This window comes from Camelina sativa, chromosome 2 (genome assembly GCF_000633955.1).
Source record: "Camelina sativa cultivar DH55 chromosome 2, Cs, whole genome shotgun sequence".
Classification (NCBI taxonomy): Eukaryota; Viridiplantae; Streptophyta; class Magnoliopsida; order Brassicales; family Brassicaceae; genus Camelina; species Camelina sativa.
Window position 1 is genome coordinate 3137777 of NC_025686.1, and position 27747 is coordinate 3165523.

General features: G+C 34.9%; 3 protein-coding genes across 4 annotated transcripts; 1 reads left to right on the forward strand and 2 right to left on the reverse strand.

The window, feature by feature from the left end:
* On the reverse strand, positions 885-7041 carry LOC104716257 (callose synthase 11). 2 transcript variants are annotated; one of them, XM_010433659.2, is made up of 5 exons: positions 5929-7041; positions 1519-5822; positions 1217-1433; positions 1085-1133; positions 885-922 (listed from the first exon to the last, which is right to left on the reverse strand). In XM_010433659.2, the coding sequence occupies exons 1-2, from the start codon at positions 6937-6939 to the stop codon at positions 1530-1532; spliced, it is 5304 nt and encodes a 1767-aa protein (XP_010431961.1). In that variant the 5' UTR covers positions 6940-7041; the 3' UTR covers positions 885-922; positions 1085-1133; positions 1217-1433; positions 1519-1529. The 2 variants fall into 2 exon arrangements, with proteins under 2 accessions (XP_010431961.1, XP_010431954.1); XM_010433652.2 differs by having other exon boundaries at positions 910-1133.
* On the reverse strand, positions 11048-13554 carry LOC104716272 (L-type lectin-domain containing receptor kinase VII.1-like). The gene has a single exon (XM_010433667.2). It carries the CDS (start codon positions 13261-13263, stop codon positions 11203-11205), a length of 2061 nt encoding a protein of 686 aa, XP_010431969.1. The 5' UTR covers positions 13264-13554; the 3' UTR covers positions 11048-11202.
* On the forward strand, positions 22583-25773 carry LOC104716289 (allantoinase). Its single transcript, XM_010433682.2, has 15 exons — positions 22583-22743; positions 22839-22941; positions 23029-23152; positions 23238-23311; positions 23388-23464; positions 23562-23598; positions 23682-23767; positions 23868-23927; positions 24000-24139; positions 24230-24356; positions 24443-24598; positions 24679-24789; positions 24928-25038; positions 25138-25236; positions 25353-25773. Exons 1-15 carry the CDS (start codon positions 22648-22650, stop codon positions 25479-25481), a joined length of 1530 nt encoding a protein of 509 aa, XP_010431984.1. The 5' UTR covers positions 22583-22647; the 3' UTR covers positions 25482-25773.

Here is a 27747-nt window from a genome sequence, read left to right on the forward strand (position 1 = left end):
CCCACGCAATGAGATGGAACCGCATGATGATCTCAATGCATTATACTCCATTGAGCGGAATCTCAAGTATGCCCTCCGGCCAGACTATGATATTCTCTTCGAGAGGCTACACAAAAGTTCCCGAGGATTCAAGTTTTTGTGCACTCTCCAAGTAGACATTTTATCACTGCTCACGTAAGTACAACTGTCCACACTTTTTTTTTTTTTTGTTAGCCTAACAAACGAACCTTGGTAAAATTACGATAAAATCATGTTTTCAAACAGAAAAGAGAATGTGCCATCGTTGCGAGCATTAGAATTGCAGCTTAAGGACAGGATTCAAGGTTATTGGTTATCATGTGGAATGAATTGGAGGAGGGAAACATAAACGTGGGAAGCATAACAATGGATCAGGCATGAGTGAAAGCCTCAATTTTGTAGCGTGATTATCTTTGCTTTGTTTTTTTACCATAGCAACCTAAACTCAGTTTAATTTTTCAAATTGTATGGTGCTAGGGTATGAACTTTAATTCGCCAATATTGACAGATCACATAATATAATCCATTGACCAAGTATTCTGGCATTAAAACTTGGATTCTGAGCAATAACGAAAAGGCAAAAACCATGGCGGTAACCCAATCATAGGTGTTTGTGCACTCTGTGTGTCGTGTGGTTTTTCTAAATGGCTTCCATTCAAGAGGCCGTCAACGATTTGCTCTGGTAAAACGCTTTCTTATAGATCATATATGTTGACAAATTCAAATCAGAGTGAAGAGTGGAGTTTTCTGAGTCAAGTGGAGATGCACTAGAGCTGGCTGCCTCGGTAAAACTCTTCCGGTTTAGTGGAGTTGCACTAGAGATTGCCCCTCTAGTTTACACAATGCTTTGTAATAATCATGAGAGATTACCGTAGAAATAATTCTCGTGGATTAAGCAATAAATCTGAATCAAAACACGACAAACGATTTGAGAATCTTTAAAGAAAAGAAAAAAAGTGAATGACATAAATAGATCTCCACAAGGAAAAAATATGTGCAAAAGAGTGTTTAAAGCAAGAGTCAGATCTGTACAAGACCGAAACAAATGGTGCAGTCTGAAGCATACCGTCATTTTTATAGCCCCTAAATTTTAATCTCTCACCAAATCAAGAACCCTGCAGTGTGACGGAATCATCCATTAATTGTATGGTCTCTTGAGGAAAAAAAGCGAAAAGATAGATCATAGATTCATACTTACGTTTACAAACACGCCTAACCAAGGTCAACTTCAAAATGCAAACACCCTAGCCTGGCTACCGTAAGCTGGTGCAGCGCCGCAAAAAAGTGGAGGAGGATATCAAACCTGGCTACTTCAAGTGAATTCTTTTGCCAGAGAGAATGATATCTTCGACTTATAGCTCCTATAATGTCTCAAACCTTGCCAGACCAATTAATCTTCAACAAAATTAAGAACCCTGCAAATAAGAATAATGAATTCAATCTTACTAATGGATGTACTTAAGAGTAACCAGTAACATATAATGAAGATTTGATCCATACCAATATTTGCTTCAAGTTGATTTTTTGCCAGCCAGAATGATAGAGATCTGTAACCCTCTGCTAAAAGCTTCATTGAACAAAATCCGTGTTTGCATATTCTGAAAACCGGGCAACCATGAAAGCAATGCAACTGGAGCCATAACTATCAACCCAAAGAAGAGGTCGTAAAGGCGAGCAACGGAGATTACTGTGTCCCAAACCACTGTTGATAACAGAAACGGTTTCAGTACTTGAGCTATGGAAATCAATCCCCAGCCTGTGGGAACAAAAGCCAAGAGACTAATCAACAAATCAACAACTGTAAGTTTTGTGAACTGCAGCATCAGCACGACCACAAGAACCGTGAGGACGATTACTAAGAACTGAATGAATCGGTATTTAATATGCTCCTTGACAGAATATTTCTTCTGAGCATAGATTGTTGTGATGTATATCGCCGCAATTCCGATGATGCATCCCCAAGAAATCAAGTATACACCAATACTGGTCCGCTTCTCTGCGATACGAAGATGGTACACAATACTGTACTGGAAAAAGAAGAAGCGAAGATCAAGTATAATCTCAAGCAGTTTCCCCCACACTCCGGTTGTTTTCAGATGCTCTTGTTCCTCATTCCACCACGTAAACCAACTCTGATCTGCTTTCGTAAACAAACCGCCTCTAGACCATAGCCACGCAATGAAATCGTCAAAATCGTACACTGTTTTGAGCCAGTCGAAACCAGACGGGTTAAACAGAAATGGAGAAATGATCCAAGATGTAATAAGGAACCAGCTTGAAATCGTCATCAGTATGTAAACAAGCGAACTCTTAGCCAACGGGCTATAAGCCGCATATACCAACAGAATAATAGCGAGCTCAATAGCCTTGATAAAATGAGTTCGAGCATACAATCTATAGTTCTCAGCAAATTTCTTATGCTCCACCACGAACCCTCTTCCAGTTGCACGATACTTGGCTCCACCATGGAGTATTGTCCGGCCAAAGTAATGGGTTCGAGTTCCCATGGAAAACGTGTAGAAAAACGATGCAAGTTGCAGCTGCATTGTTATGAAGTCCCAAATCGCTGGAAGAAACCCACGCTCCAGTGAATTTTCAAGAATCATAGGAAGTGCAGTGAAAAGTCCTAGCTGAATAATAAATTGTTGATTCAAGATTGCAGCAAGAGCTTCATTGCTGTTACTCCTATCCTTTGCTATTTTCTCAACACCACTAAGTGCTAGATAAAGCCGACCCCACAAGAATGCATAAACTGTAAATATTATCAACATTGTGTTGAAGTAGTAGCCAATCGTTGTGTAGAAGAAAGAGAGCATTCTAAAAAAGTCCAGCCTGTGACCTAACCTGTATACATCTCTGCTCAATGCTTGCTCACCATTACCACTCGCTACCTTGGCTTCAAACATAGAGATCTGATTCAAACCCACATCCCTTCCTTTGCCTACCTGAATGTATTCATGGTGTGTCACGTTCCCACCTCTTAAAGTACAATTGAATCCAGCAAATATATCCTCACTGATATTTATAACTCTTGAGGCCTTGCTAATTCCACCCCGAGGCAAAAACCAAAACCGATCAAATACATCCGGATGACCATAATGCATCCTCACTTTCAGTGGGTTGGCAAGAACACGCTGTCCTAAGGTTACAAAACTTGTTTCCTGAGCAGACATGAACCATGCGAGTGAAGATACCGAACCAGTGAAAACTTTCTCACGGACTCCAAGAATAGTGGGCTTCCTTATGCCATAGGTAGTCTTGAACGATTCCAACAAGTTCCTCATCTTAAGAGCCTCCTCAAAATGGTTATCTTGATTCATATCAATGGTCTGAATCGCATCTCCTCGTGTAAAGATTAGAGCATGGTTTTGGTTTTCTGGTTTTCCCTCGCCAAGCTTCAAGGGGCCTGGTAGTCTGATACGATAGACCTCCACCTCTCTTTGAAGTTGTTGATCAAATTTCACAAGAACCGAGTAGTACTCGACCTCCCTTCCCAAGATGACCTCATCAATATAGGCAATACGGAGAGCCTCATGATTTTTCATCAGGAACAGAATCTCCTCAGCTCTATGGTCCCCCCTTGCTTTATGCTGTCCATAAACTTGGCATGCCACAACATATGTGAATTTCATCATTGCACTCCCATACTCGGACCCTTTAAGCAAATGGGTTATACCACTAGCCATTCTGCTGATTTCCTGAGAAGGTGTTGGCTGCAGTGTGTTATCCCCACCATCATTTGTGTAGTAAGAACGGGGTGCCTCAGGAGCAATCTGAGTTCCCATCCTGATGTCCATTTCAGAAGCAGAATCAAGAAAGGCAAGCTTCTTCAAGGCACTATAATAATACATCATCCCTCGCACTGTTCTGGATAACGTCTGTCCCCTATATGAAGCCCAGAGGCGAAGATCTCTAACCTTCTTCGACCAAATATCATTCTCATTCTCTGCTCCCTCTCTACGCATCCGCTCCACAAAATTCACCCATTCATCCTCATAGATTCTTTGAAGGTAGAATAGGGTGGATATTCCATCCTCATTCTCAGCTCGGAGCATTTCTTGTCGATACATCACTTCTTCGTCATAGTAAGGAGTCAACACGCTGAAAGCCATCATCTTTTCTACACTGGGAGCCTGGGGCATGTTCATAAAGAGAGAGTTGCTAAAGAAAGCAAGACGCTCTCTGGCCTCAAGATTCTTTGGCACATTATGCATTGGATCTCTAGAAGTAAGAACTGTATGGACCCGCCGAATCTGCCTATAAAAGACAACATCATCAAGAGGAGGGAGATTAATGGCATTGACAAAGAGCAATTCACTGTCTGCATCAAAACTAATGGGCGCCAAGCCAAGCTGCCTTAACTGCGGAGTGCTCCTCCTAATTCTTGGAAATTCCCATGCACAGAGTTCATACAGAGCTTGCAGTATATTCACGATCCTGAATACATTCTTTTCTGGGTCCATCAGACGCTCAAGAAGTGATATCAGCTTTTCATGAATCCGGAGAAGTACTGTCAACTTATATACATCAGTTATCTTTTCGTTTTCCACATTTTCATCAATCTCCATAAACAACCTGTTCAGTATGGATTCTTCCTCTGTCCCATTTTTAACAATTTTGAGAATCACAAATTTGATGCTATCAAAAGCTTCTATAACAGCACAACGCCTGTACTCACTAGTACAGATTTTCGACCAAAGCCAGCGATCAGGAGCGTCACATAGCTCGTTTGCCTGACTTAGCGCAAGTAGGAGCTCATTGCAAAGGAGGAAACACGGCCAACGGATAACCCGAATATTCCAACAATTAGGCGGCAACTCTAGTAGCTCAACCTCCCTGTCACTGATAAGGTCTTCCTCCCTAAATGTGAGGATTATCTCATTCCAAATCAGGGCAAACCAAGTTGCTTCAACTTGACTGGATTCGATCTTGTTGAAAGGCTGACCAATTCCATACCGCAATTTCAGCCGGTGTATAGCATCACGAGCCTTCTTAAGCATTGTTGCTTTAGGGCTCAGAAGATGTTCTTCAGGTTTAAGGTTAAACTGCATAGCACTTGAGAAAAACTGAAATCTAAGTCTCAGCTGATCAATATTCCGGATCTCCCCCAAGTGAGAAAACAGACCAATTGTTGCACCTACAAGGGATGAGTAGATCGAGTACCAAATTTGCAAATCCATCAGGTAAACCAAAATCACAGGGAGCCAGAGCATCCCTACTGCTATCCTGTGAGTGCTGCCAAAAAACTCATGCCAATTGTAGGTCGCATTCTTAAGGTTCAGTAGTGCCCTGGTCGGAGCAATAAGAGGCCTAATTTGTAAGTAGTAACTGAATATGAATTTAGAGGCCAATACAACAATCCAAAAGACTGTATACTTGAAATTGTCCACCAGGCCTTCCCTCATCCCACGACCAACAAAAGTCTTGCTATAGAACCACCATGTCAGAAAGTATACAACTCCCAGATTCAGCTCCTCGATCCAGTTTCTTACCCAAGGAACAATAAAGAGAACAAGAGCCAATAACTCAGGCATAACATACACGAATACTACCTTGAGAAACACGAAAATCCTATCGTTTGCAGCATCAGACCACCTACCATCCTTATTTTTCTGGCTCCAAATCCTTGCGTAGAAGACCGAAAACAAAACTGTCCATGCCACAGCCACCACGAACTTCAAAATCAATCTGATGAAAAGCCAGGCAGTTTCTTTGCTCACCAAACTGTACTGAGTACTAGCATCGAGCACAGATTGGAGCAACCTCAAGCCCGCCCAGGTGATGAAAACAGTCAACAATGCAACCTGCAAGTAGAAGAACAGATAATGTCTTTATATATATACCAACAAACACAACTCAACACTCTTATATGGTATATAGATTAACAAAACGAAGGAAACGTTTCTAGACCTCTACATCACGATCTTGCCAAGGAAACTGAACATCACTGGTAGCCACAATAATAGCTGCCTGCAAGTAGAGAAGCAATAGAATCCATAACCGATCAAAGCTTCTATAGACATTCCAAAATGATCTTTGCTCGACAAAACCAGTCTTCCCCACTCTACTGCTTTTAGGTGTCGTATCGAAGAAATTACTGGAGTAATCAAGAGGCCATTTAAGGCTCTTCAACGCTCTCTTACTCCAAAAGTACTCATTGATGTCGTCGTAGTTTCTCCAAGCAGAGTGTGGCTTCGTCCCATTGTTGCTACTCTCAACCTCCGTCTTAACCGTCTTATAAATCGGCATGACCACACTCTTGAGGAAGGCACAATCACCGGAGAAGGAAGGCCAGTAAGGCATTCCGGTCATATCATCAAACTCTCCGTCGAGGACTTTGTTGAGCTCCATAGCCATGTGGTGGAAAATGTAACACAGACACTCAGGCATGAACCTGAGATTCGCAGATTCTCCCCAAATCAATAGATACAGAGCAACATAGAGAAGCTCACGGCGGAGATTAAGGACGACGTTGGTTTGATGACGGCTCTGGGTAGGGCTGGTGACGTGGCACCTCACTCCGAGGAAGGAACACCAATTCGTGTAGTTCCGGAGAAGCTTTTTACGAAATCGACGGAGAACAGTGGGATCGAGACCGTCGGGATGAAGCGGCGGCGGTTGAAGCCGCATTTGAGAGTTAGCCAAGTGGAGGACGAGATTCTCTCGCTGGTTCCGGACGTTGTCGATTTGAAAACCAAATAGAAGACCAAGCCAGTCCATCAAGTCCATGCGAGTTGTGAAATCAACAAACGGAGGTTTCGGAAGGTCTCCGACTATTCTAAGCGCCGCCGCCGCCGCTCTAACCTCCGGGTAACGCAGCGACGGATGCTCCGTTAAGAAATCATGAATCGGAATGATATTATACACCTCAAGCGACGGTGACGACGCGGTGGTTGCTACCGATGGCCGCTGCCTTCTCATCGCCGGCTAACGGTTTCTTTACTTAGAATCTTTTTTCAAAAATTACTTCATCTTTTTATTTCTCTTTTTCGTTTCTTTAAGTTTTCAAAGACAGTGACGAAACGAAACTGTGTTAATGGAGAGATAATAATAATGATATTACCAAAAATAATAAAAGAGATAACGATATGTGTCTCGTCGTACTAATAATACATGCTCCTTAAGGTATTGACCGTTCGATTGATTGATGGCTCTGATCTAACGGTAGAGATTAGGTGAACGGAGCGTCCACGAAATAGAGACGTGTAGGTTACAAGACACGTGCGACAAACGCGCGTGTCAGAAACTCGAGAGAATCTCTAAAATCGAGGGAGAAACAAGACAAAAGAGCATTTATATCCGTTATATTATGCTCGTGGGCTCTGAAAACGGCACTTTAATGAAGGTTAGAGTTACCATTAAATTGGATAATGACTCCGTATTGACTAGGATTTAAGATATAAACTAAGAAAGGCAATTATATTTTGTGGGATTTTATTAACTAGTGATGGTGCTGCTGATGAGTGAAAGTGATGGCACTTTTGCGTTGTTTGAACCCTAATCTTTTTTAGATAATCATAATAATTAGAATGTAATGAACAAAACTCTTTTGCTAAACTTACGGGGCAGTGTCATTCAGAATATGACAGTCGAAACAAATAAGGAATCACGTTCTTAAGTTAGATTTTGACACTCCAAAAAAAAATAGAGAACTTTATAGAACCGGGCAACATCGAATCTTTGTGTCGTTTAGTTTGTCTTTTTATCTGAAATACAACCTTTAAAACATTATAAGATTCAAGACCATAACTTTATGCTCTTTCCAAAAATTAAAATGCTTTTTTTTTCTTTTACCTATCTGGCATCCATATGCATTATACTGTATGTTTTGTACTAATATGCAAATTAGATCATGTCAAATGGTTTTTTTAGTATATAAAACCATGTCAGAATATAAGCCTATATTTACTTTTTTTTCTCTTACAACCTTATATTTCTATTTATGAATCACTTACTTCTAAGTTTTTCATACATTAAAGTATGAATTTCATATTTATTAATTCATACATTAAAATATGAATTTAATATTTATTAATTAAGAGAAAAATGTTATTTATTTTTATATAAATTTAATATTTCAATTATATATATTTTGTGCTCCATCCAAATTAAGTTTCTAGATCCACCACTCACTCTCCCACTTTCTTCCTAGCATACTGGACTGGGTGTTTTTGGACTTCCATGGAGGACTTCGAGTGACAGACAGTGTCGACCTTTTCTAGATTATTCTGAAGAAGAGTGGTTTATTTGGGATAATTAACCCAAGATTTAGCTAAATTAAATTAAACTCTAATTAATAAACATCATTAACAATCTTCAACCACAAAATAATAATTAAAAAAAAACTTATTTGATACTTTGACATTAACTAATATCTACTCTGGTTTTAGTAAGAAACAACATCTAATTTTTACATAATAAACATAGAGCTTTTTTTAGTTTTTATTAATATTATAATATTTTACTGTGTGTCAAGTAAAAAAATTCTCTAAAAATTTTGACAGATAAAAAATCCCATAACAGATAGAAATACCCAAAAATTAAATATCATAATCTCAAAGAGATTTTTCTCTCACGCCAACATTCCTCATCAACATATATATAATCACGGTTTAGTACATCCCATGCATTAATGTGAACATGGTCTCAACATAAACAAAAATTAACAGCTTTATTAACAGATAGAATTTCCTCTCATAAGGTCTCTCGGATTCACTCATTATTTTTTCATACTTTGTTAGTCCATTTTGCTTTGTGTATTAGTACAACTATTTGCTCAAACCTTTTTTTTTTCTTTATCACTTTATTTAACAAATAACCATAAATTCGAATACACAATTTATGCACTTGAGTTCATATTACACTTTTTAAACATCCGAATTCAAAATTTTGATAAAATTCTCAACTAAAATTTACAAGTATCTCGCTCATTTACTTGGATAGTTTGAATTTGATAGTCATTTACTTGAATACTTTTGAATTCATGGCTATTTTTTTATTAAATTATAAAATCATATATTATATCTAGAGATCTGCAAACAATAATATGAAAATTTATTTGCTTAAATGGTTTCTGATTTTACTTTCAAATTAGCAAAATTATTATTGTTTGTATTTCTTTGGACGAGGACGAATCTCTTTAGATGTTTTGATTCACTACTACCATAGATCTCATATTGGTTATGCGTGAAAACTAATTTATTATTATATGTGTTTAATGGTTTTTTATATGCGGAATGTATACGTTGAATCTTTGTTTATTATTATATGTGTTTAATGGTTTTTGAGTAATAATTGTGACGGATTTATGAAGCTTAAATTAGTCATTTTCATGTAGATCACCTTAGTTTGAAATTTTGAATCCGATAATAATATTAGCTTGATTCGAATTTTTTAATCCGATAGCATAGCACCAAACAGAGGTCTATTATTTCAGTAAAAATGTTTTACAGTAACCACACCCTAAATAAATAAATAAATTTCCTCTTAAATATTTTTCAACTTTTGATTCGAAAATTATTTATTAACATATTGAATATATAAAAGAATTGAAAACTAATTTCACCAAAAAAAAAGGGAAAAATGCCAAAAAAAACCCGAAGTTATTTTTATTTGGACGTTTAATACCCAATGGTTTTGAACTAGAATAAAAATACATCAAATAATAAAAACGTGTCATTTAAAACCCAAAATAATAAGTATTATTATTTTCATACCCACGATTTTTTAACAAAATAAAAATTCCAATTTTATCCTGGTTATCTAATTAATTATCAATTTTTAATATAAAAATTCTCGGTTTTCTGTTAACCAAGTCAACCAGAAATTAACCCGGTTATCTCTCTTCTTTCTCCTCTCTAATCGGATCATACCCAAAAACCATGATTGATTCGAAAACCCACCACCGCCGTTGATTGAAGAGATGCTGTCTTTGATCAGATTGATCGGTGAAGATGATGAGATTTTAAAGGCACAGTTTCATGAGTGTAATCATATCTTAGATTTTTTGTATTTCCGAGAATCGAAGAAGAACTCGAGGAAGAAGAAGACGAAGAAAACAGAGTAAACGACAATGGCGGAAACAGAGCAATCATGTTTCTGAGAGAGATTAAGCATCAATTCAAATGGGTTTTCGCGTCTCAAACTGTGGATCTAATCTTGAAATTCCAGTGGAGAATCATATCAAATCTTCCTGGCTTCATGGCTTTCAGCTGATTATCTCTTCACAAGACAAGAACACGAGGCAGCAACAACAGCAACATCTGTTTTGGATCTGGATATCGAAAAGCCTCCTCTTGTAGAAGAGCTTGCAATCCCATCAGTCTCAGATCTCCACAAAGCCGGAGTTAGATTCAAAGCAACAACGAACGGTAAGTTTCAACAGTTTCATTCGATTCAAACTCGGGTCAGTTTCAACTCCTTGTAATAAACCTAGACACATCAACACAGAAACTATTCTTGTGTTTATGTTTATGGTTCTTGGCAGATTCTTGTGTTTTTGGCTGCGGTATTGTTGACGGCGATGTCGGCGTTGAAAGCTTCGTAGAAGAAAGCAGATTTGTGGGAGAGAGATGGGTATGAGAGGAGAGAGATGAGACCGATTGGAAGAAGGAGTTCGTAGGGAGGGGAGATGAGAGGAGATCGAGAAGAGAGAAACAGATTGTTACTTTGTCTTGAGCAAAATATTTTTTGAGGCGGTGGAGATGAATAAGAGGAGGAGCAACGACAATTAGAGAGAGGAGAAAGAAGAAGAGAGATAACCGGGTTAATTTCTAGTTTGACATGGTTAACAGAAAACCGTGAATTTTTGTTTTAAAAATTAATAATTAATTAAATAACCAGGGTAAAATTGGAATTTTGATTTTGTAAAAAAATCGTGAATATGAAAATAACAACATTTATTATTTTGGGTTTTAAATGACACGTTTTTATTATTTTATATATTTTTATTCCAATTTAAAACCATTGGATATTAAACATCCAAATAAAAATAACTTTGGGTTTTTTTTGGCATCTTTCCCCAAAAAAAAAACCCAAAAAACAGATGTATATTGATTAATGACGTGAGTTTACAAAACCTTATATGTACTCAACAACAAACAAAGTAAAGCCATAAAAAAATATAACTACATTTTTTAATAGGCTATTTTTTTAAGGTTCCTTAAGCCATTATTCATTCATACATCACCTCCCGTCTAAAATTGAGCTGTTCCAAGAAGAAATAGATACAGACAAGGACTGAAGTCTGATCTGCTCCATCGTCGGATGGGACGAGCTTCCATACCAAAACTCTCGTGAGCTCCCACGAGATCCCATCTTCCTCAGCATCCATGACTCAACATCTTCACTACTTTCCGCTTCAAAGATCTCAGCTTTGTCACCTTCAAACACTTGAACCACTTGTCTCATCGACGGTCTCTTAGCCGGATCAGGATGTGCACAAAGCAAACCAAGCTGCAAAACTCTCTCTGCTTCATCAATGGCATGATTCAGGGCTTCTGTCATCATCATCCTTGGATCAAGCCCATTTAGGATCTCACCTTTTTCCATTAATCCCCAAACCCAATCCATTAACGGTTTCTTCCCTTCTTCAATAGGTCTTCTCCCACACATAACTTCAAGAACAAGTATCCCATAAGCAAAAACATCTGTTTGAGTCGATGCACGCCCTGTCTTAACCACCTCAGGAGACAAATAGCCAGCCGTACCAACCACCCTAGTGGTCCTAACCGCTTGCTCGTGTCCATGAACCCGAGCTAACCCGAAATCACTAAGCCTCGGTATCATATCTCTGTCAAGCAACACGTTGCTAGCTTTAATATCTCTATGTAAAACCTTAGATTCCCATCCTTCATGCAAATAAAGTATCCCTGACGCCACACCTTTCAAAATCCGGATCCTCTCTTCGCAACTAAGTATAGTTTTCTTATCATCGTTTTCGAAGATCCATCTGTCTAAACTTCCATTCTCCATGTAATCATAGACCAACATGAAACTACCTTTTTCTTTCTTGCACCAACCTGTTAAAGAAACTAAATTACGGTGCTTCAACCTCCCAAGACTCGAGATCTCAGCTACAAACTCTCTCATCCCATCGCTACTCTCCTGCGAAATCCGCTTAACCGCAACTTCCACAACACCTCCTTGTAACAAACCTTTATACACTTTCCCATTCCCACCAATCCCAATCACATTCTTCTCATCAAAACCCTTTGTACCAGACTCAATCTCCTCATACGGAATCCGATGAGGCCAATACTCCATTTCCCAATCCTCCATCAACGCTCTCTTCCTCGCCTTCTCTAATCTCTTTCTCACCACACCAAACAACACCAAACCAAACAAAGAAACGATCAAGAAACAGAACAACGCCAATACAGAAACAAACCATTTCGCTTTAAGAATCGAGTCCTTTGGTAAAACAAACGAAGGCAAACCAGAAGTCACCAAACTATCACTCAAGGAGAAATTAGAGTTACTAAAACTCCAAGCTAAAATCTTATGACTCTGAACCAATCTCCCTGTAGCTGCAGTGAATCCAACAAACATCTCATCTTCCACAACGCCAGAAAGATTCAAAGGCGTACTAAGCAAAGGAGCCTTAGGTCGAATCTTACCAGCGACTTGCATAGTAACGTTAACCACAAAGTCTCTGTAATCAATCCAAACTTGATAGTTTCTTCCATCGTTAAGCTTCAACGGCTTAAACACTCCATCGTCAGACCAATACCCAGATGTGTTAGCATACATCGAATGAAGCGAGTTAACATCGATGCCGACATGATTAGCATCGATGTCGCTGAATTCTTGATTAGCGAAAACGTCAAACTCAACTCCAAAGATGTGGTTACTAGGGTTACCATTGTTAGTCAAATTGAACAGACCCAAGTGTTGAGCAGAGCTAGACCCGTTGATTCCAGTGGTGGGTGCGAAGAGGAAGACGATTCCGTGACCAGGAAGCGTGTTCTTGTAAGGAGCCATGGCGAAGATGAAGGAAGTGGAGAAAGGTAAAACAGAGGAAGTGACTGGATCTTTTGTCCGGATGATTTTGCTGTACAGAGCACGACCGGTCTCAAACGATGTTTGGTTGGTTAAAGTTAGGATTTTGGATTCGATTGTGGCGATCCCGAAGAGGGAGATAACAGATGAAGAGTCATTGAAGCCGTTGAAGACGAAATCAACGGCTGAAACAGAGCTTAGAAGGATGAGTTCCAAAAGGGTAAGAAGAAAGAGAAGAGCTTCCATGGCAGAGGAAGAGGAAGAAGACGAAGACGAAGAGGGTAAGCGTGAGGTTTGATGTCATAATTGGGAATTGATTAAAGAGGTAATGAAGACAGTTGTTGAAAAGGAAAGTTGAAAGCTTTCGAGGCAAAGGTTTGATCTTTTTTTATTATTATTTTTTTTGTCAATGTTTCTGACTTTTTGGGATTTGGGTTTTGTACTTTGGACTTTTTGTACTTTTGGTCTCGTCACGTATACGTATTAATGAAGCGTGTACTATGTGTTAGCATAGGTTTAAAATTAATTTGATAACAATTTTGGTGTCAAACTATCAATGTTTAGTAATTCGATAAATGTAAGTTATGGCAGAAGAAGAATTGCAATTTTATGGTAGAAGAAGAAGTTACATTTGAGGATTGATAAAGGCATGAAGCTTTGAGTAATAATGACAGCTGTGAATTGGGAAAGTTGAAAGCTTTCGTGAGAAAGGAACGGTTTGATTGTCTTTATTCATCTTCATTTATTGTTTTTTTTTGTCCGTCAAAGTTTATGACTTTTTGGATTTGGGTTTGTGTAATTTGTACTCTTGGTCAGTTGGTCTCATTGTAGTTATCTGGAGTACTTATGGTATTTAGTGCCGTAGTACAGTTTAATAGTATAGAGTAAAGATTTGAGGTGTGACAAAAAAAAAAGTAAAGATTTGAAAGTTTCCTCATTCAGAAAAAAATATCGATTGTATGTGACTTTTTTGGAATAAATTTGTTGATGTTAGCCAACACGTGACATATGAATACCATTTCGTCAAAACTATATATTTACAGAAGAAACAAACAAGATATTTGATTTCCGGGATAAACTCTACGCAACGTGTTAGTGTTTACCAGATCTTTATCTGCCTAGACAGAAGCTTTACGACGTAAATGCTTGACAAGTTTTGGAGAGACGTAACACTAATTAAATGAGACACATTGACTTTTACTACTTATAAAATACTAGATTTTACCGATCTAGTGGACATTGATCTTTACGACTTTACTACTAGTGACTACAACACCACAATCGATCGTATTGGTAAACGGTATACCGTTGTGTCTGAAACCATTTTGTCATAGGAAAAACCCAAAAACTTGATTTGTCATAGTTGATAAACAAAAATTATACAGTAACCACTCAAAATACTTTATTAACCCCAAGGCATAGACATTTCGAGGAACTCAAGTCATTTTGGATATTTCAGATAAGGATGAAATGTGAGTTTGACTAATAGAAATTTCAAAATATGGCAGCTATTTTATATCGAGATGCGTTGAATTTTTTTATAAATGTCAATGATCATATCAGACATGAAAAGGGCCTTTCGTGACATCGAATACTGTGTGGACCCAATGATTGAACTTCTTTCTGTTTTGAATACTCAAGGTCGTCTTAGATTTATATCTTCAGGACTCAGGAGACACATGAAAGTCATCTTTTTTTTTGTCATCTGTTAATATTGATAAACAAGGTGGAATACATAGTGAATTACAAGTTTAAGCCGACGGAATACAAAATTTCTCCGGAGTCTAATGTCCAAAAGAGGGAAACAAAATCAGCGGACGAGTAGAAATCTCTGGAAACATAAGTGAAACCAACAAAGAAACAAACTACAAAGCAAACAATTTTAACTTGGAAAGAGGACGAACCCAAGAACTAAAAACAAAGGCAAACTAGGCTTAGCTTTTACGAAATAAAAACGCAAGGTTTCTTCTTCTGAAGCACTTGTAGCTGAGTTTTACCAAGGATGCCCACGGCCAATCCGACAATAACAACCACCTTCTCCTATCAAGATGAGAGCCAATCTCTCGAAACAAGAACCAAGAACTTCATAATCCGGCAAACAAGACTCAAGTACGCTTCTGGATACGACGACGACTACATCGTCCCATAACGTCTAGATAGAAGTCTTCAAAACGCTGATCTGAACAAATCTGCAAAGCAAGACAAGGAGCAACGTCTAACCTCTCGAATAAACCCAACAATGAGAAGATCACCAACTGCAGACAACCGAGACTAGCATTTCTTCAATCAACAAACGGAACCTAAGCTTAGAAAGGGAACGAGCCTTATGGGAATCAAAGGTTGGACGAGATAAAACAAGGGTGATAGGAAGGCAAAGGCTGGGTGGATAACGCAATCAAAGCCACACAACACTGACGGCTTCAAATCGAACATCACATGAACGAAAGAACACAAGGGAAGGACCAAGCTAAGAAGATACCTTATTCTTTAAGCCATACCGTGGATCTACCAGATCCGGAATTGCTAGCATCTTCTCTGTAAATTGACCCTTCCAACCGCATCCACAAACCTAAATCGGAACTCGAAGCAAACCAAGGAATTCCCCAAACCAAGGCCAAACAGCTACTTAAACAACTAACCCACAAACTTGAAACAAACTAAAACAGCAAAAGAGATACTAAGGTACCCTCTCACGGCAGAGGCGAGGAGCGCCGGCCACCGGAGAGGGCAAACAGAGATTGAAGTTTGTTGACGGCTAGAGCGAACTCTTCGTTGGAAGAGATGCTCGAGAGAGAAAAAAATGAAAAGTCAAGAAAAAAAACACATGAAAGTCATCTAACATTTCGTCTTACGTCTACAATATTATAACAATTAGATATTATAATAACAATAATAGCACGCCTAGCGCGTACATATCCGTCTCATGCAGTGGCGGATCCAGAAACTTAACTTGGGTGGGGCATAAATTATATATAATTGAAATATTAAATTTATATAAAATAAATAACACTTTTATCTTAGTTAATAAATATTAAATTCATACTTTAATGTATTTAATCTATGAAATCCAAAAGGATGTTATTTAAAAAAAAATATTATTTATGTAGGTTTTAAATTATACTGATATACATATGTTACATATATTTAGAAAATGTAATTCTAAAATTTTTCAGTTACAAATCATAATATACATGTAATTTATCATTTATATGTCAAAATTATTATTTGAATTCATATATCTAAATATATCAGACAAAATTAAACACTAAAATATGAAATGAATTACAAGGTAGATAATAAATGTTTACTAAGTTACTAATTGTACCAATATTTTTTTAAAAGGGTTAACTTGTCATTTACGAGTAGAGAAGAAGAAAATTTGTTTATATAAGAGGGATGTCTCTTTCTTCTCTCACATACACCATCGTCGTCACTGTCACTAGAAATCCGCCATGAAAGTCCAAGCTAAATTTTTTGAGAAGGTAAACAAGTTCTGCAAAGAAGTCCAAAAACATCCAGTGCACTATGCTAGGAAGAAACACTCTCATGCTTTGTTTGTAGATTATTTTCTTCCCAATAGGCTCATATGAGCTGATTATTTTTTTTATCAAAAAAAAAATATAGCAATAATAAAATAGATATTATAAAAAATTTCCATTGGTCCTATAAGAATTCTCATGATGAATTATTTTGATGGTTTAATGGATCATAGATATATTAATTTATGTACTTCAGTTTTTATTTATAAACAATAATTTAAAGTATCGATGGAGGACGTTAGATTTTGTTTTTCTTATCATAACAAGCATTATTGTGATTTTCTTCATAACAAGCAGAAATCAGTATTCTACATGTTGGTAATTATAGGAATTACACAATTATTGACAGTCTAGCTGGAAAAAAATAATGTTGGACATATATCAATTAATCGTAAGTAGATTAGATTATTTACTGCATGTATTTAATAAAATAACAAATACTTAAGTTCATGATAGATGATATATATATATATATATATCCATATTACATTACATATTCCAAATATCTCTGAGAAAACACTCTATTTATTTACGAATTTTACATCATATCTTTCATTTATATCATAATTCATCTCCAATTTTATTTTAAGATCTGAATGTCTCCAATCTATATATTTATACATATTTTCAATTTTCAAATGAAATTCTCCAACTTTATTTACTCTTATCTTTGAGGAGTTTTTTTCAATCTACACTATACTTTTTAAAAATATTAAATAAATAGATGTACTAAAAATCCTCATATAGCAAATCAATCTCATAGTCATTTCAAATGCACCTAAAAAAATCATCAAGCATACACTGATACACATAAAACCACAAAACGTTTTTATGAGTCCAACAATAAAAGATTTTAAAACTGGAAGAAGTATATGATGCAATTATTTTATTTTAAATAAATTTTACTTAAAAATCTATATTAATTATTAAATGCTAATAAAGTTCAACAAATCTATATGTTTTGAATTCATCAAAATCCAAAAAAGACACCTGCAAATTGTAATCTAATGAAATCAATTAAAAGTCACCATCCAATAACACCTCTTTAAAATTAATAAAATGTACAAAAGAGGTAGGCAATTAGGTTTTGACTGAGCACAAACCTTTTTCTTAACCAACTCTTTAGCAGATATATATAACTTATGATTTAAATTCCTTGATTTTCTGGAAACTATTATGGACAATAGTCCAAAGGTGTCTTGAATAATTAGATTTTCTTTTGTATTAAGAAATATATTATTTTCTTTTACAAGTTATCAATAAACTTTTGTTTTAAAAGACTGTTAATACTAATGATCACAAAATACAAAAAAAACAATTTATAATTTGCATAAAAATTGTATAACATCCTATATAATGGAAAAAGGTAAAATCTCTAAAATATTTTATATTTGAAATAGAGGTAATGTAATTCTTACATAATATGTAACAAATATCACTAACTTATGTCAGGAATCAACGATTTCCCAATGACAAACATCACTCATATAAAGGAGCAATATCAATAACTTTTAAATGAAATATTTGTACAAGGTATGCAATATTAAAAATTTAGATATCCATACTTGTTAAAATGATGATGGCAAGTTCAAAGTGTATTTGAATTCCAAAATAAACACATAATATAGAATAAAAGGAAACCTACCAATTTATATAGAGAAATATCAAAAAATAGAAAAAATGAAAAAGATCAATCAACTATCTTCTAAATCAAAGATAAACTTACAACTAACATTTTGTATATATTAAAAGGGAAATAATGGAGCAATTTTTTTTTATCAAGGTGTGACCATCACATTCATTGTTAATTTGTATTTATATTTATTTTAATTTAATTAATTCATTAGCAATTACTGTCTTTTATGGCAAATAATTTCATTGATGTCAAATTGAAATTACAAAGTCAGTATAAATAATGTTTGGAAACAAGTGATTACATAAGCAAATTTATGCGTCAAATAATTAACCTAGAAAACAATTGAGTACTAGGTTATATCCCGCGCATGCGCAAATTGTTATATATATATAATAAATTATGTTATAATTTAATTTTATTTAATAATCATAGAAAGCAAAAAAATCTAAATCTAAATGTCTTTAGAAAATTTACATTTTTTTTAAAAATCATATAAATTCATAATATATAACTAATTTAAATATAATCACACATACATATCTCTTGATTTTCTTTGTTTTATTATTATTTAACTTTGATAATAATTTTCATTACTTTCTCTGGGGATTTGAGGTTAAAAAGCAAAATGATAAAATGAAAATTAACTATGATATTCAAATACTAATTAAAGTTGTTCATATAAGTTAACACATAACCTTAAAGTATTAAATGAGAGAAACGCAATTATTCTCTATAAAATCATATGAAGTGCAAGCAAAACTTTAAAGTACAATTCCCAAAGATTAATTTTACTTTTAAGTCTCTTTTTTCTATTGGCGGTATTTTAATTTATATTGCTAGATTTAGTTATAATTGTTTCATCTTTATAATAAAAGTTAGATAGAAAATAGAATATTATATTGTTTTTATATAGAGAAATCCTTTTGAAGTACATATTTGAATTAAATAAATATAGCTTAATGATATTTCTGTAATTATATGTTTAACCAGTAACTAAATATAATGATGAGTATTCTTAAAAAATGTATTACAATTTTGTTAGAGGTAAGAGAGAGTTAAGAAAAATTGATTTGATATTTCATAATTATATTACCAAATTTTCTTTCCTTACAAGTTAGAACATTACATATTTTTAAGAATCAAATAAATATATATGAATATGTAAGAAATAATCTAACATCTAAAGTAAAGAAAGAAGTACATAAAAGCAAGAAGAAATAAAATGCAGAACAATGTAAAATATGTTGTTAAACTCTTACAATATTTTCTTTATTGAGTTTTCAACCAATTCAATAACATTAAAAACAAAAAAAACAAAAAAAAATATTTAGGATTTGAGATATGATAGATCAGTACATGAGAATTATTATTTATAGGATAAGAAGTGATGGAAGTTACATTTCTCAAAAATTAATTAGAGGAGTTATAATTATAATTGCTTGGGTATTTAACTAAAAGTGAATGGAAAAAACAAATAGTCAATTCACAATTTATGTAATTTCAGTTACAATTTAGTACTAAAGTGTATATTTAAATTATGAATTAATGTATATGATTAAATATGTTGTATTTTAGGTTCAATTAAAAATAAATATTATATGTTTAAGAAAATAAATACCAAATATACCAGTAAGGAACTGAAATTAGAAAATATTATATAATGTAAAAATATAATCTTCATTGAGTTTTCAACCAATGCAAGAACATTTAAAACAAAACAAAAAACAAAACAAAAAAATATTTAGGACTTGAGATATGATGGAGGAAGATGTGAGAATGATAATTTATAGGATAATAAGTGATGGAAGTTAGAGGAGTTATAATTATAATTGCTAGGGTACTTAACTGAAAGTGAAAGGAGAAAACAAATAGTCAATTCACAATTTATGTAATTTCTGTTACAATTTAGTACTAAATTATATATTTAAAGTATGAATTAATGCATAATTGCATATAATTAAATATGTTGTATTTTAGGTTTAATTAAAATAAATATTATATTTTTAAGAAAATAAACACCAAATAGACCAGTAAGGAGAGAGTAACTGAAATTAGAAAATATTATATAATACAAAATATATAAAACAATTAGGTAAGAAAATATTAAAAAGAGACCACAAATTAAATTAAAAGAAAATTACATGACAATATGTCACAAACAAATTAAATATGAAAAAACTTATATATTTTTAAATTAGATGATAATAATAAAAAATAGAAGAGTGTGTTTCTCATATTTTAAATTAGAAAGATGAAACAAAAAAGGGAAAAAGACAAAAAAAATACATGACTCATTTAATATTTGCCAGAAAAAAAACATAAACTTTTTTCGTTGGCAGAAAAATACTTAATCTATTTTATAGCTGATAAAAAAAATACATGAACTATCACGATTTTCCAAACGATTGTTACGATTTTTAATGACGTTAACGTAATCTTTTTACAAACGAAATATTGATTTAAGATCTCCGTTGTTGGTCAACGAAACACCATGAAAACGGAGGTGAGATTAATTAGGGTTTGTAGCGGTAATTGAACAGATAAGGGGAGAGGGGTGTGGAAGAGAGAGAGGCGGGAAAGAGGAGAAAACAGAACTGTGAGAGTCCGTCGGTTTTGCTTTGGAAAGTCGAGATATATTTCTGTGGCCATTAACCATTTACAGTCTATTAATAATTAGCTTAAACATGAGAGAAAACAAAAACTAAAAAATTCAGAAGTGCCACGTGATCAGAGCCGTGCGAAGGTCAATAATTATAAGAAGCAAACAAAAATAAAATGCCTATGTTTAAATTATACAAAATAAAAACGTTGGTAAAAATTAACCACCGTGTCATATAACAAAAATAAATAAAGAGACAAACTGAAACAAAATATTAATTTTTAAACATTAACATAATACTGTAATATGATTTGATAACTTCAATTATTTAAAAAATATAGTAAATAGAGATAGTAAATAAAAAACTAGTTTTAATTTGATAGAATCAATTTGGTGAAAAGTCGTTGAAAGAAAAAATTTGTCACTGTGTTACTATAGAATCAAAAGATGAGAAAGCTTTTAACGACGAAATAAAAAGCTATCAAAAATGAATTTGTAATCCTAATTGTTTAACTAAACATAGAGTATGTCATATAACTGGTTCTTTTTAATTGATTAATATAATAATAAGCCTATGTTTAAAATTAGATTGTAGAAATTCATTTTTTTTTCTAACGTTGTAACTTGTAAGAAAAATTTATGACCTCATATTTCCATAGTTATATATTTTTATTAAGGATAAACTACATGACATTACTAAATTATATGCCCTTATTTTTTAAAAAAATTGGATGCCACAAGCGGCTACTTCTTTATTTATAACTGCTGCATGGCTGTGCACGTGACATATAGATAAAACTTTTTTAGAGGGTATAAACCTACTTTATTATATTAGATATTTAAAAGACGAGCAAACCAATTGTATCACGAACCAGTCCCAAAATTTCTCAACATAAGATCAAAAATTAAGGATGAGTAATCGTCAATATAATAAATCCTCATTACTCATTTCTTTTCCATTATTTTTCCCATCAGAGTCACAAAACATAAAGATAGTTTTTTGCTAACCTAGAACACAAATCTGAGTATATTTTCCAACAAACAAAAAAGAAAAAAAGAACGAACATGCATATTTTGGAAGTCTTTGAAAAAAATCACCTCATAATTTTCGTAAGAATATGGTAGAATCTTATGTAGAGGAACCTCCAACATATCCAAAAATCTGGAGAACCAGAAAATATCAAATCTTTGAAGGAAATAAAAAAAATCAATAACCAAAAGAGAAAGAAAAATAACCATATACATGCATGGTATTGAATTCGAGCAAATGATTATGATATCCTGATGAGGCTTGATCTTTTCCCATAAAATAATGACATGTCTAACTCTAAGCAGTTCAAACTCTGTGGTTTTGAATGTCATGGTCGTTTTAACCATTAGCTCTAAATTGGTATCTTAAGATTTAGTTACATCCATAATTTTTATTTTGTTTTGTTTGGTAATTGTGTCTGATCACTCTAGCTCGTAGTCACAAGCACTGACCCATGCTTAATGCTTTAATGCTACCAACGAGCCACTAGCTAGAAAAAGTATTTTTTTTTTTAAAAGAAATATTTTAAGAAAATAGTTTTAGTTGGACTTGAATGCGCACACAAGTGAACCAACCAACCATATGACGGAGGAATCTGGACATACTCCAAGTTGCTCTCGATATCTCTCTCTCACCACAACCGTCCATCTTATGAATCATTGACACAATCGAATGGTCTTTAAAGAGTCCCAGAGCGTTCGATAACCGAATCTTAAGGAATCTTTTCGGTTTAATAATGTTTTCATAATCCAAGTGGGTCCAATCTTCTAACCAATAAGAGAGACCTCTCAGTCTTCACAGACCAGAGAGATAGGGAGAGAAAGAGATGGAGAGGACTCTGCTTCAATGGAGATTATTGCCTCTTCTAGCTCTCATCGCTGCTATTGTATCCATCTTCTTCGCTTCCCCTCGCTCTTTCCAGGTTTCGATTTCTCAAAACCGACTTCTCTGTTATCTGATTGATTAACAGGGGCCAAAAAAACTGATTCCGATGAGTTTGTTTGTTGATGATGGCAGGAAACGCAGGGGAATAATAAGAAGTGTAGTCTTCTTCCTCACGATCATTACTGGATCTCTAGTAAACGCATCGTCACTCCTGATGGTCTTATCTCTGGCTCTGGTACGTTTCTAGTGGTTGATCAAAGCTTTGGAAGTTCTATGGAAACATCTAGTTAGCATACTCTTTGGTTGTGATTTGTTGAATCAGTGGAGGTGGATGGAGGCATTATTGTGTCGGTTGTGAAGGAAGTTGATTGGCATAAGAGTCAAAGGAGTCGAGTGAAAGTGATTGACTATGGAGAAGCTGTACTCATGCCTGGTCTCATTGATGTGTATGTTATCTTTTTTTAAACCATATATTATGATTCGTTTTTTGGCTAGTTTTCTCATGGAACTTTTCTTGTGTTGGTGTAAAAGGCATGCTCATCTTGATGATCCTGGAAGAAGTGAATGGGAAGGGTTTCCTTCTGGAACGAAAGCTGCAGCTGCTGGTATGTTTCTCTTACTGAGACTGTTCTGTTTTGTCTTTTCGCGCTTAGCTGCTTGATATTGTCTTTTGTCTGGCAGGGGGAATAACTACATTGGTTGATATGCCCTTAAACAGTTGCCCTTCTACTGTATCTCCTGAAACTTTGAAACTCAAGGTAAAGCCATCCACTTTAGTTTTCCAGTTGGTAAGCTCCACACTATTCTTACAGCCTTGGTTGATCTGAAATCGAGCAATGCGTGCATCTTTTGCAGATTGAAGCTGCGAAAAACAGAATACATGTTGATGTTGGTAAATACTCTTTGCTAACACACCTTACCACATCTGTTGAGTCAATACAATATACATGTTCTGTAAATCTTTGTATTCTCTAGGGTTCTGGGGAGGTCTGGTACCTGACAATGCACTCAACTCAAGTGCTCTTGAGTCTCTCTTAGATGCTGGAGTTCTTGGTCTCAAGGTAGGTATCATGATGTGTCCTTTGAATCCTTATGAAGCTGTGTCTTGCTTTTCAGGTTTTAAGTGTCTAACATGACTTGTCTTAAATCTTTTTTTTTCAGTCCTTTATGTGTCCTTCAGGAATCAACGATTTCCCAATGACTAACATCACTCATATAAAGGTTTTCTCTCTTTAGTCTTATGCTTCTTTCTCATGATTTACGGAATTGCTGATTGGCTTTTTGTTTCTGCAGGAAGGACTATCAGTATTAGCTAAATATAGAAGACCATTGCTTGTTCACGCTGAGATAGAGAAAGAATCGGAGATTGAAGATGGAAGTGAAAATGATCCGCGTTCTTACCTGACTTATTTAAAAACCAGGCCAACTTCATGGTGAGACTTTGAGTTCTTTCACTCTATACAATTTCCTATATATATGGTTATTGTACCTGAAACTAAACAAATCTTTATCTGAGAAATCAGGGAGGAGGGAGCAATCCGAAACTTATTATCGGTTACTGAAAACACACGGATTGGTGGTTCTGCAGAAGGAGCTCATGTTCATATTGTGCATTTATCTGATGCCAGTTCTTCCTTGGATTTGATAAAGGTATTTGCGATTTTTGGCAGTTAATATCACTATGATCATTTGGGTGTTCCTCATTGCTTAAACCATAATATTTGGTTGGATTAAAGGAAGCAAAAGGCAAGGGAGACAGTGTTACTGTTGAAACATGCCCACATTATCTAGCTTTCTCAGCCGAAGAGATTCCAGAAGGTGATACTCGTTTCAAATGCTCCCCTCCTATACGTGATGCAGCCAACAGAGAAAAGTTGTGGGAAGCTATGATGGTATACTTATTTCCATTTGAAATCCTTTATACCTTATGCGTGCTCAGTTCCTTGATTCTGACGTTTTAATTATGATTTAGAAAGGAGACATTGATATGTTGAGCTCTGATCATTCACCTACAAATCCTGAACTCAAACTCCTGAGTGATGGTAACTTCTTAAAAGCATGGGGTGGGATATCGTCTTTACAGGTTCGTTAGGAGTCTTAACAGTGTCTTCATTATCAAATGTTGTACATACTGATATTCTTAGTAATGATGAAGCCGGTAATATGTAATGAGAGCACAAATAACTCATGGAGTTTTGTATATGGTTGGAGCCAATTGCAGTTTGTTCTTCCAGTAACATGGTCTTACGGGAAAAAGTATGTAGTGACGCTCGAGCAGGTAGCTTCTTGGTGGAGCGATAGGCCTTCCAAACTCGCTGGTCTACACTCTAAGGTGCCTGCCTTATTCTCTATATAAGAACTACAGATTCAATATTCTCTATTGATCGCAGCATTATAAGTATTGGTGGAATTGTGTATGATTTAATTACAGGGAGCGATTACAGTTGGAAAACAGGCAGATCTTGTAGTGTGGGAACCTGAAGCCGAATTCGAGCTAGATGAAGAACATCCAATACACTTCAAACATCCTGTGCGTAGACAGTATTTACAAGAAAAATACCAATTTAGAGCTAATGTTGAAACCCTGAATGTTGTCTAATCTTTTATGTTATGTGTTTGCTTTGCTTGTGGTGACTTTATATACAGAGTATCTCGGCTTATCTGGGAAGAAGATTATCAGGCAAAGTGGTTTCGACATTTGTGAGAGGAAACTTGGTTTTTAGAGAAGGCAAGCATGCTTCTGATGCTTGCGGGTCTCTGCAACTCGCGGCTTGAAACTGAAAAAAGGGATTATCCGCAACATTGTAAGAAACATAATATGTGATCAAGCCACTAATCGCTGGCAAATGAAATCAAGAAACAAGAATGTTGTGATTTATTCAGATTGATTGATGCTGTGAAGAAATTAGCCAGTCTTTGACCATACTGCAAGTAAGGTTAAGACTCTCTTGCTTATTATGTAAGTGGGATTGACTCAATAGATTTTGTTGTAATGGTTTGATTAGGTGTATGATGTAAATAACCGGTTCACAGCTAAATTTATGAAATAAAATTGTTATAATACATATATCAAATAGATTTTTCATTATTTCTAGTGTTTTGTGATAGGCTCAAATTAATCCCTAGAGCTACTCTCTCAAACAAGAGATCACTGCAGTACTTAGGGGTCGAACTCACAGAGACTCAAGATCGAACACAATAGATTATAGAGTTTTGTTATTACGCTAAACAAGTTAATTAAATTAATGAAAAAGCAATGCAAATATTTAAATGAAAGTGTTGTAAATTCAGAAAATCAAAAGAGTTAAGCCTAGGGAATTTCTCAGGAAATTATGAAATATTAAATCAGATAAATAATTTAGGTTCAGGCAATAAAGATCAGATCTAGAACTCTAAACTTTTGGTAAATTAACCAGTTCTCACTGCAAGTATTATCTAAATTTAAAACCAGAAAATCCAAATCTCTTTGTAAAATTCTAAGTTAAAAATCAGCTTTAAGAACAGGTATAGATAAGTTCACAGAATTATTAATTCAAATATCTTTGTAAGAAACAATTCTACTCATCAATGGTTTAATCAGAAAAACAATTATATTCTCATATCAATTTATTTCCCTAAGATAACAATTCTAGGTGATCAATCAAGAATTATTGTGAAGAACAACCAAGGGTGAAGATCATATAAGATTAAGAACCCTAAAAATCTCAGATCTAATAAATCATAAAAACCCTATGAAAAACCTAAACCTAACAAGCAAATTACTCAGACATGTTAAATAAAGAACAAATCATCATTCTGAATAATATGCAATAGAGATTAAAGAGTAAAAGAGGGAGTTCAAGAAATCTTCTCTCTACAAAGAATTCAGATCTATCTCTCCCAAAAGCTCTCAATATCCTTTCTCTCAAAAACTGCTAGAAGATAACTTAAGGGTTTCTAAAACCCAAAAACAATATATATACATCCTAAAACACGTCCAGGGGCTTATGTTGCAATTGTAGAAGACTTTGGGCAAATTTGTAAAACTTCCAATTTCTTGTTCTCTCGTCGGGTAAATAGGAGTGTCGATCGATGCCCTTTCGTGTGGTGTCGATCGATGCTCTGTCTCTTATCCGACTCCAACTTGATTTCCTTAGGTAAAATGCTCTAAAATGATCCAAATTATTCCATATTGCTCCATCCGTGCCAAATTCCTAAATAACCTGTAAAGACTCAAAAACAACCTAGAAACAAATCAAAAGACTCAAAAAGCACACTTATATCATGGTTAAAAACCGTAAAAACCATGATATATCATTTTGTAATATTTTTAATATCTCCATCATCATTGCTTGTTTTTTTTTTGAATTACTAAGAGGTTCTGGACCTAGACCCGTATATCCCCTTAAGCCAGGAACCAGAGCATTTTATACTAAGAGGTTCGTAACGATTTATTTTCAAAAATATACATATCTTTTGGATTGATTGTAATTTGTAATTGATAAGTTTGTCGTCTTCCAAAGGGCATAAGCTTGAAACACTTCTATGCATGTTATGTTCTATCAAATTGTCCCCTATATATTGCCAAAACAAATTAACAAGATCGTCTATTTTCTTAAGTAAAATCTGATTCTTGGTAATATTAACTCTCAAAGATAATAAATTTTATTTGCCATGCAAGTATGCTTCTGGAAATTAGTTTTTTTTTTTGTTGTGCAAACATTTTTGGAAATTAGTTATGGAAGAATAAACTAAAAAAAAAAAAAAGTGAAAGTAGGTAAGGAAAGAAAGAAAGAAAAGAAATTAGTTATTTTCTGATTTAGGCTCTGTTTAGAAAAGGTTTGATTCGTTTCTTTGTCCCACATCAACAATGTGAGGGTTAAGTTTTGTTGTTTATATATCGCTAGAGATCATTGATGGTCACGACCTAACAATAGGCTCGTACATCTGTGTCCTAGGTTTCTGAGGAGACAGACCCTTTAACCTGGATGATGACATGTAGCCAGTCCGACTTGAGTGTGATTGACGGCTGTGTCTCCTTCGGGATTCTCTGTGCTGTAGA

What these genes read in the sequence shown, in the direction of transcription:
- LOC104716257 (XM_010433659.2), bottom strand. Translation starts at nt 6,939, where the DNA reads ATGAGAAGGCAGCGGCCATCGGTAGCAACCACCGCGTCGTCACCGTCG. An exon ending in GGCAAGATCGTGATGTAGAG is followed by an intron (nt 5,823 to 5,928) that starts GTCTAGAAACGT and finishes TTCTACTTGCAG; the next exon opens with GTTGCATTGTTGACTGTTTT.
- LOC104716272 (XM_010433667.2), bottom strand. Translation starts at nt 13,263, where the DNA reads ATGGAAGCTCTTCTCTTTCTTCTTACCCTTTTGGAACTCATCCTTCTA.
- LOC104716289 (XM_010433682.2), top strand. Translation starts at nt 22,648, where the DNA reads ATGGAGAGGACTCTGCTTCAATGGAGATTATTGCCTCTTCTAGCTCTC. An exon ending in GTGGGATATCGTCTTTACAG is followed by an intron (nt 24,790 to 24,927) that starts GTTCGTTAGGAG and finishes AGCCAATTGCAG; the next exon opens with TTTGTTCTTCCAGTAACATG. An exon ending in CAATACACTTCAAACATCCT is followed by an intron (nt 25,237 to 25,352) that starts GTGCGTAGACAG and finishes CTTTATATACAG; the next exon opens with AGTATCTCGGCTTATCTGGG.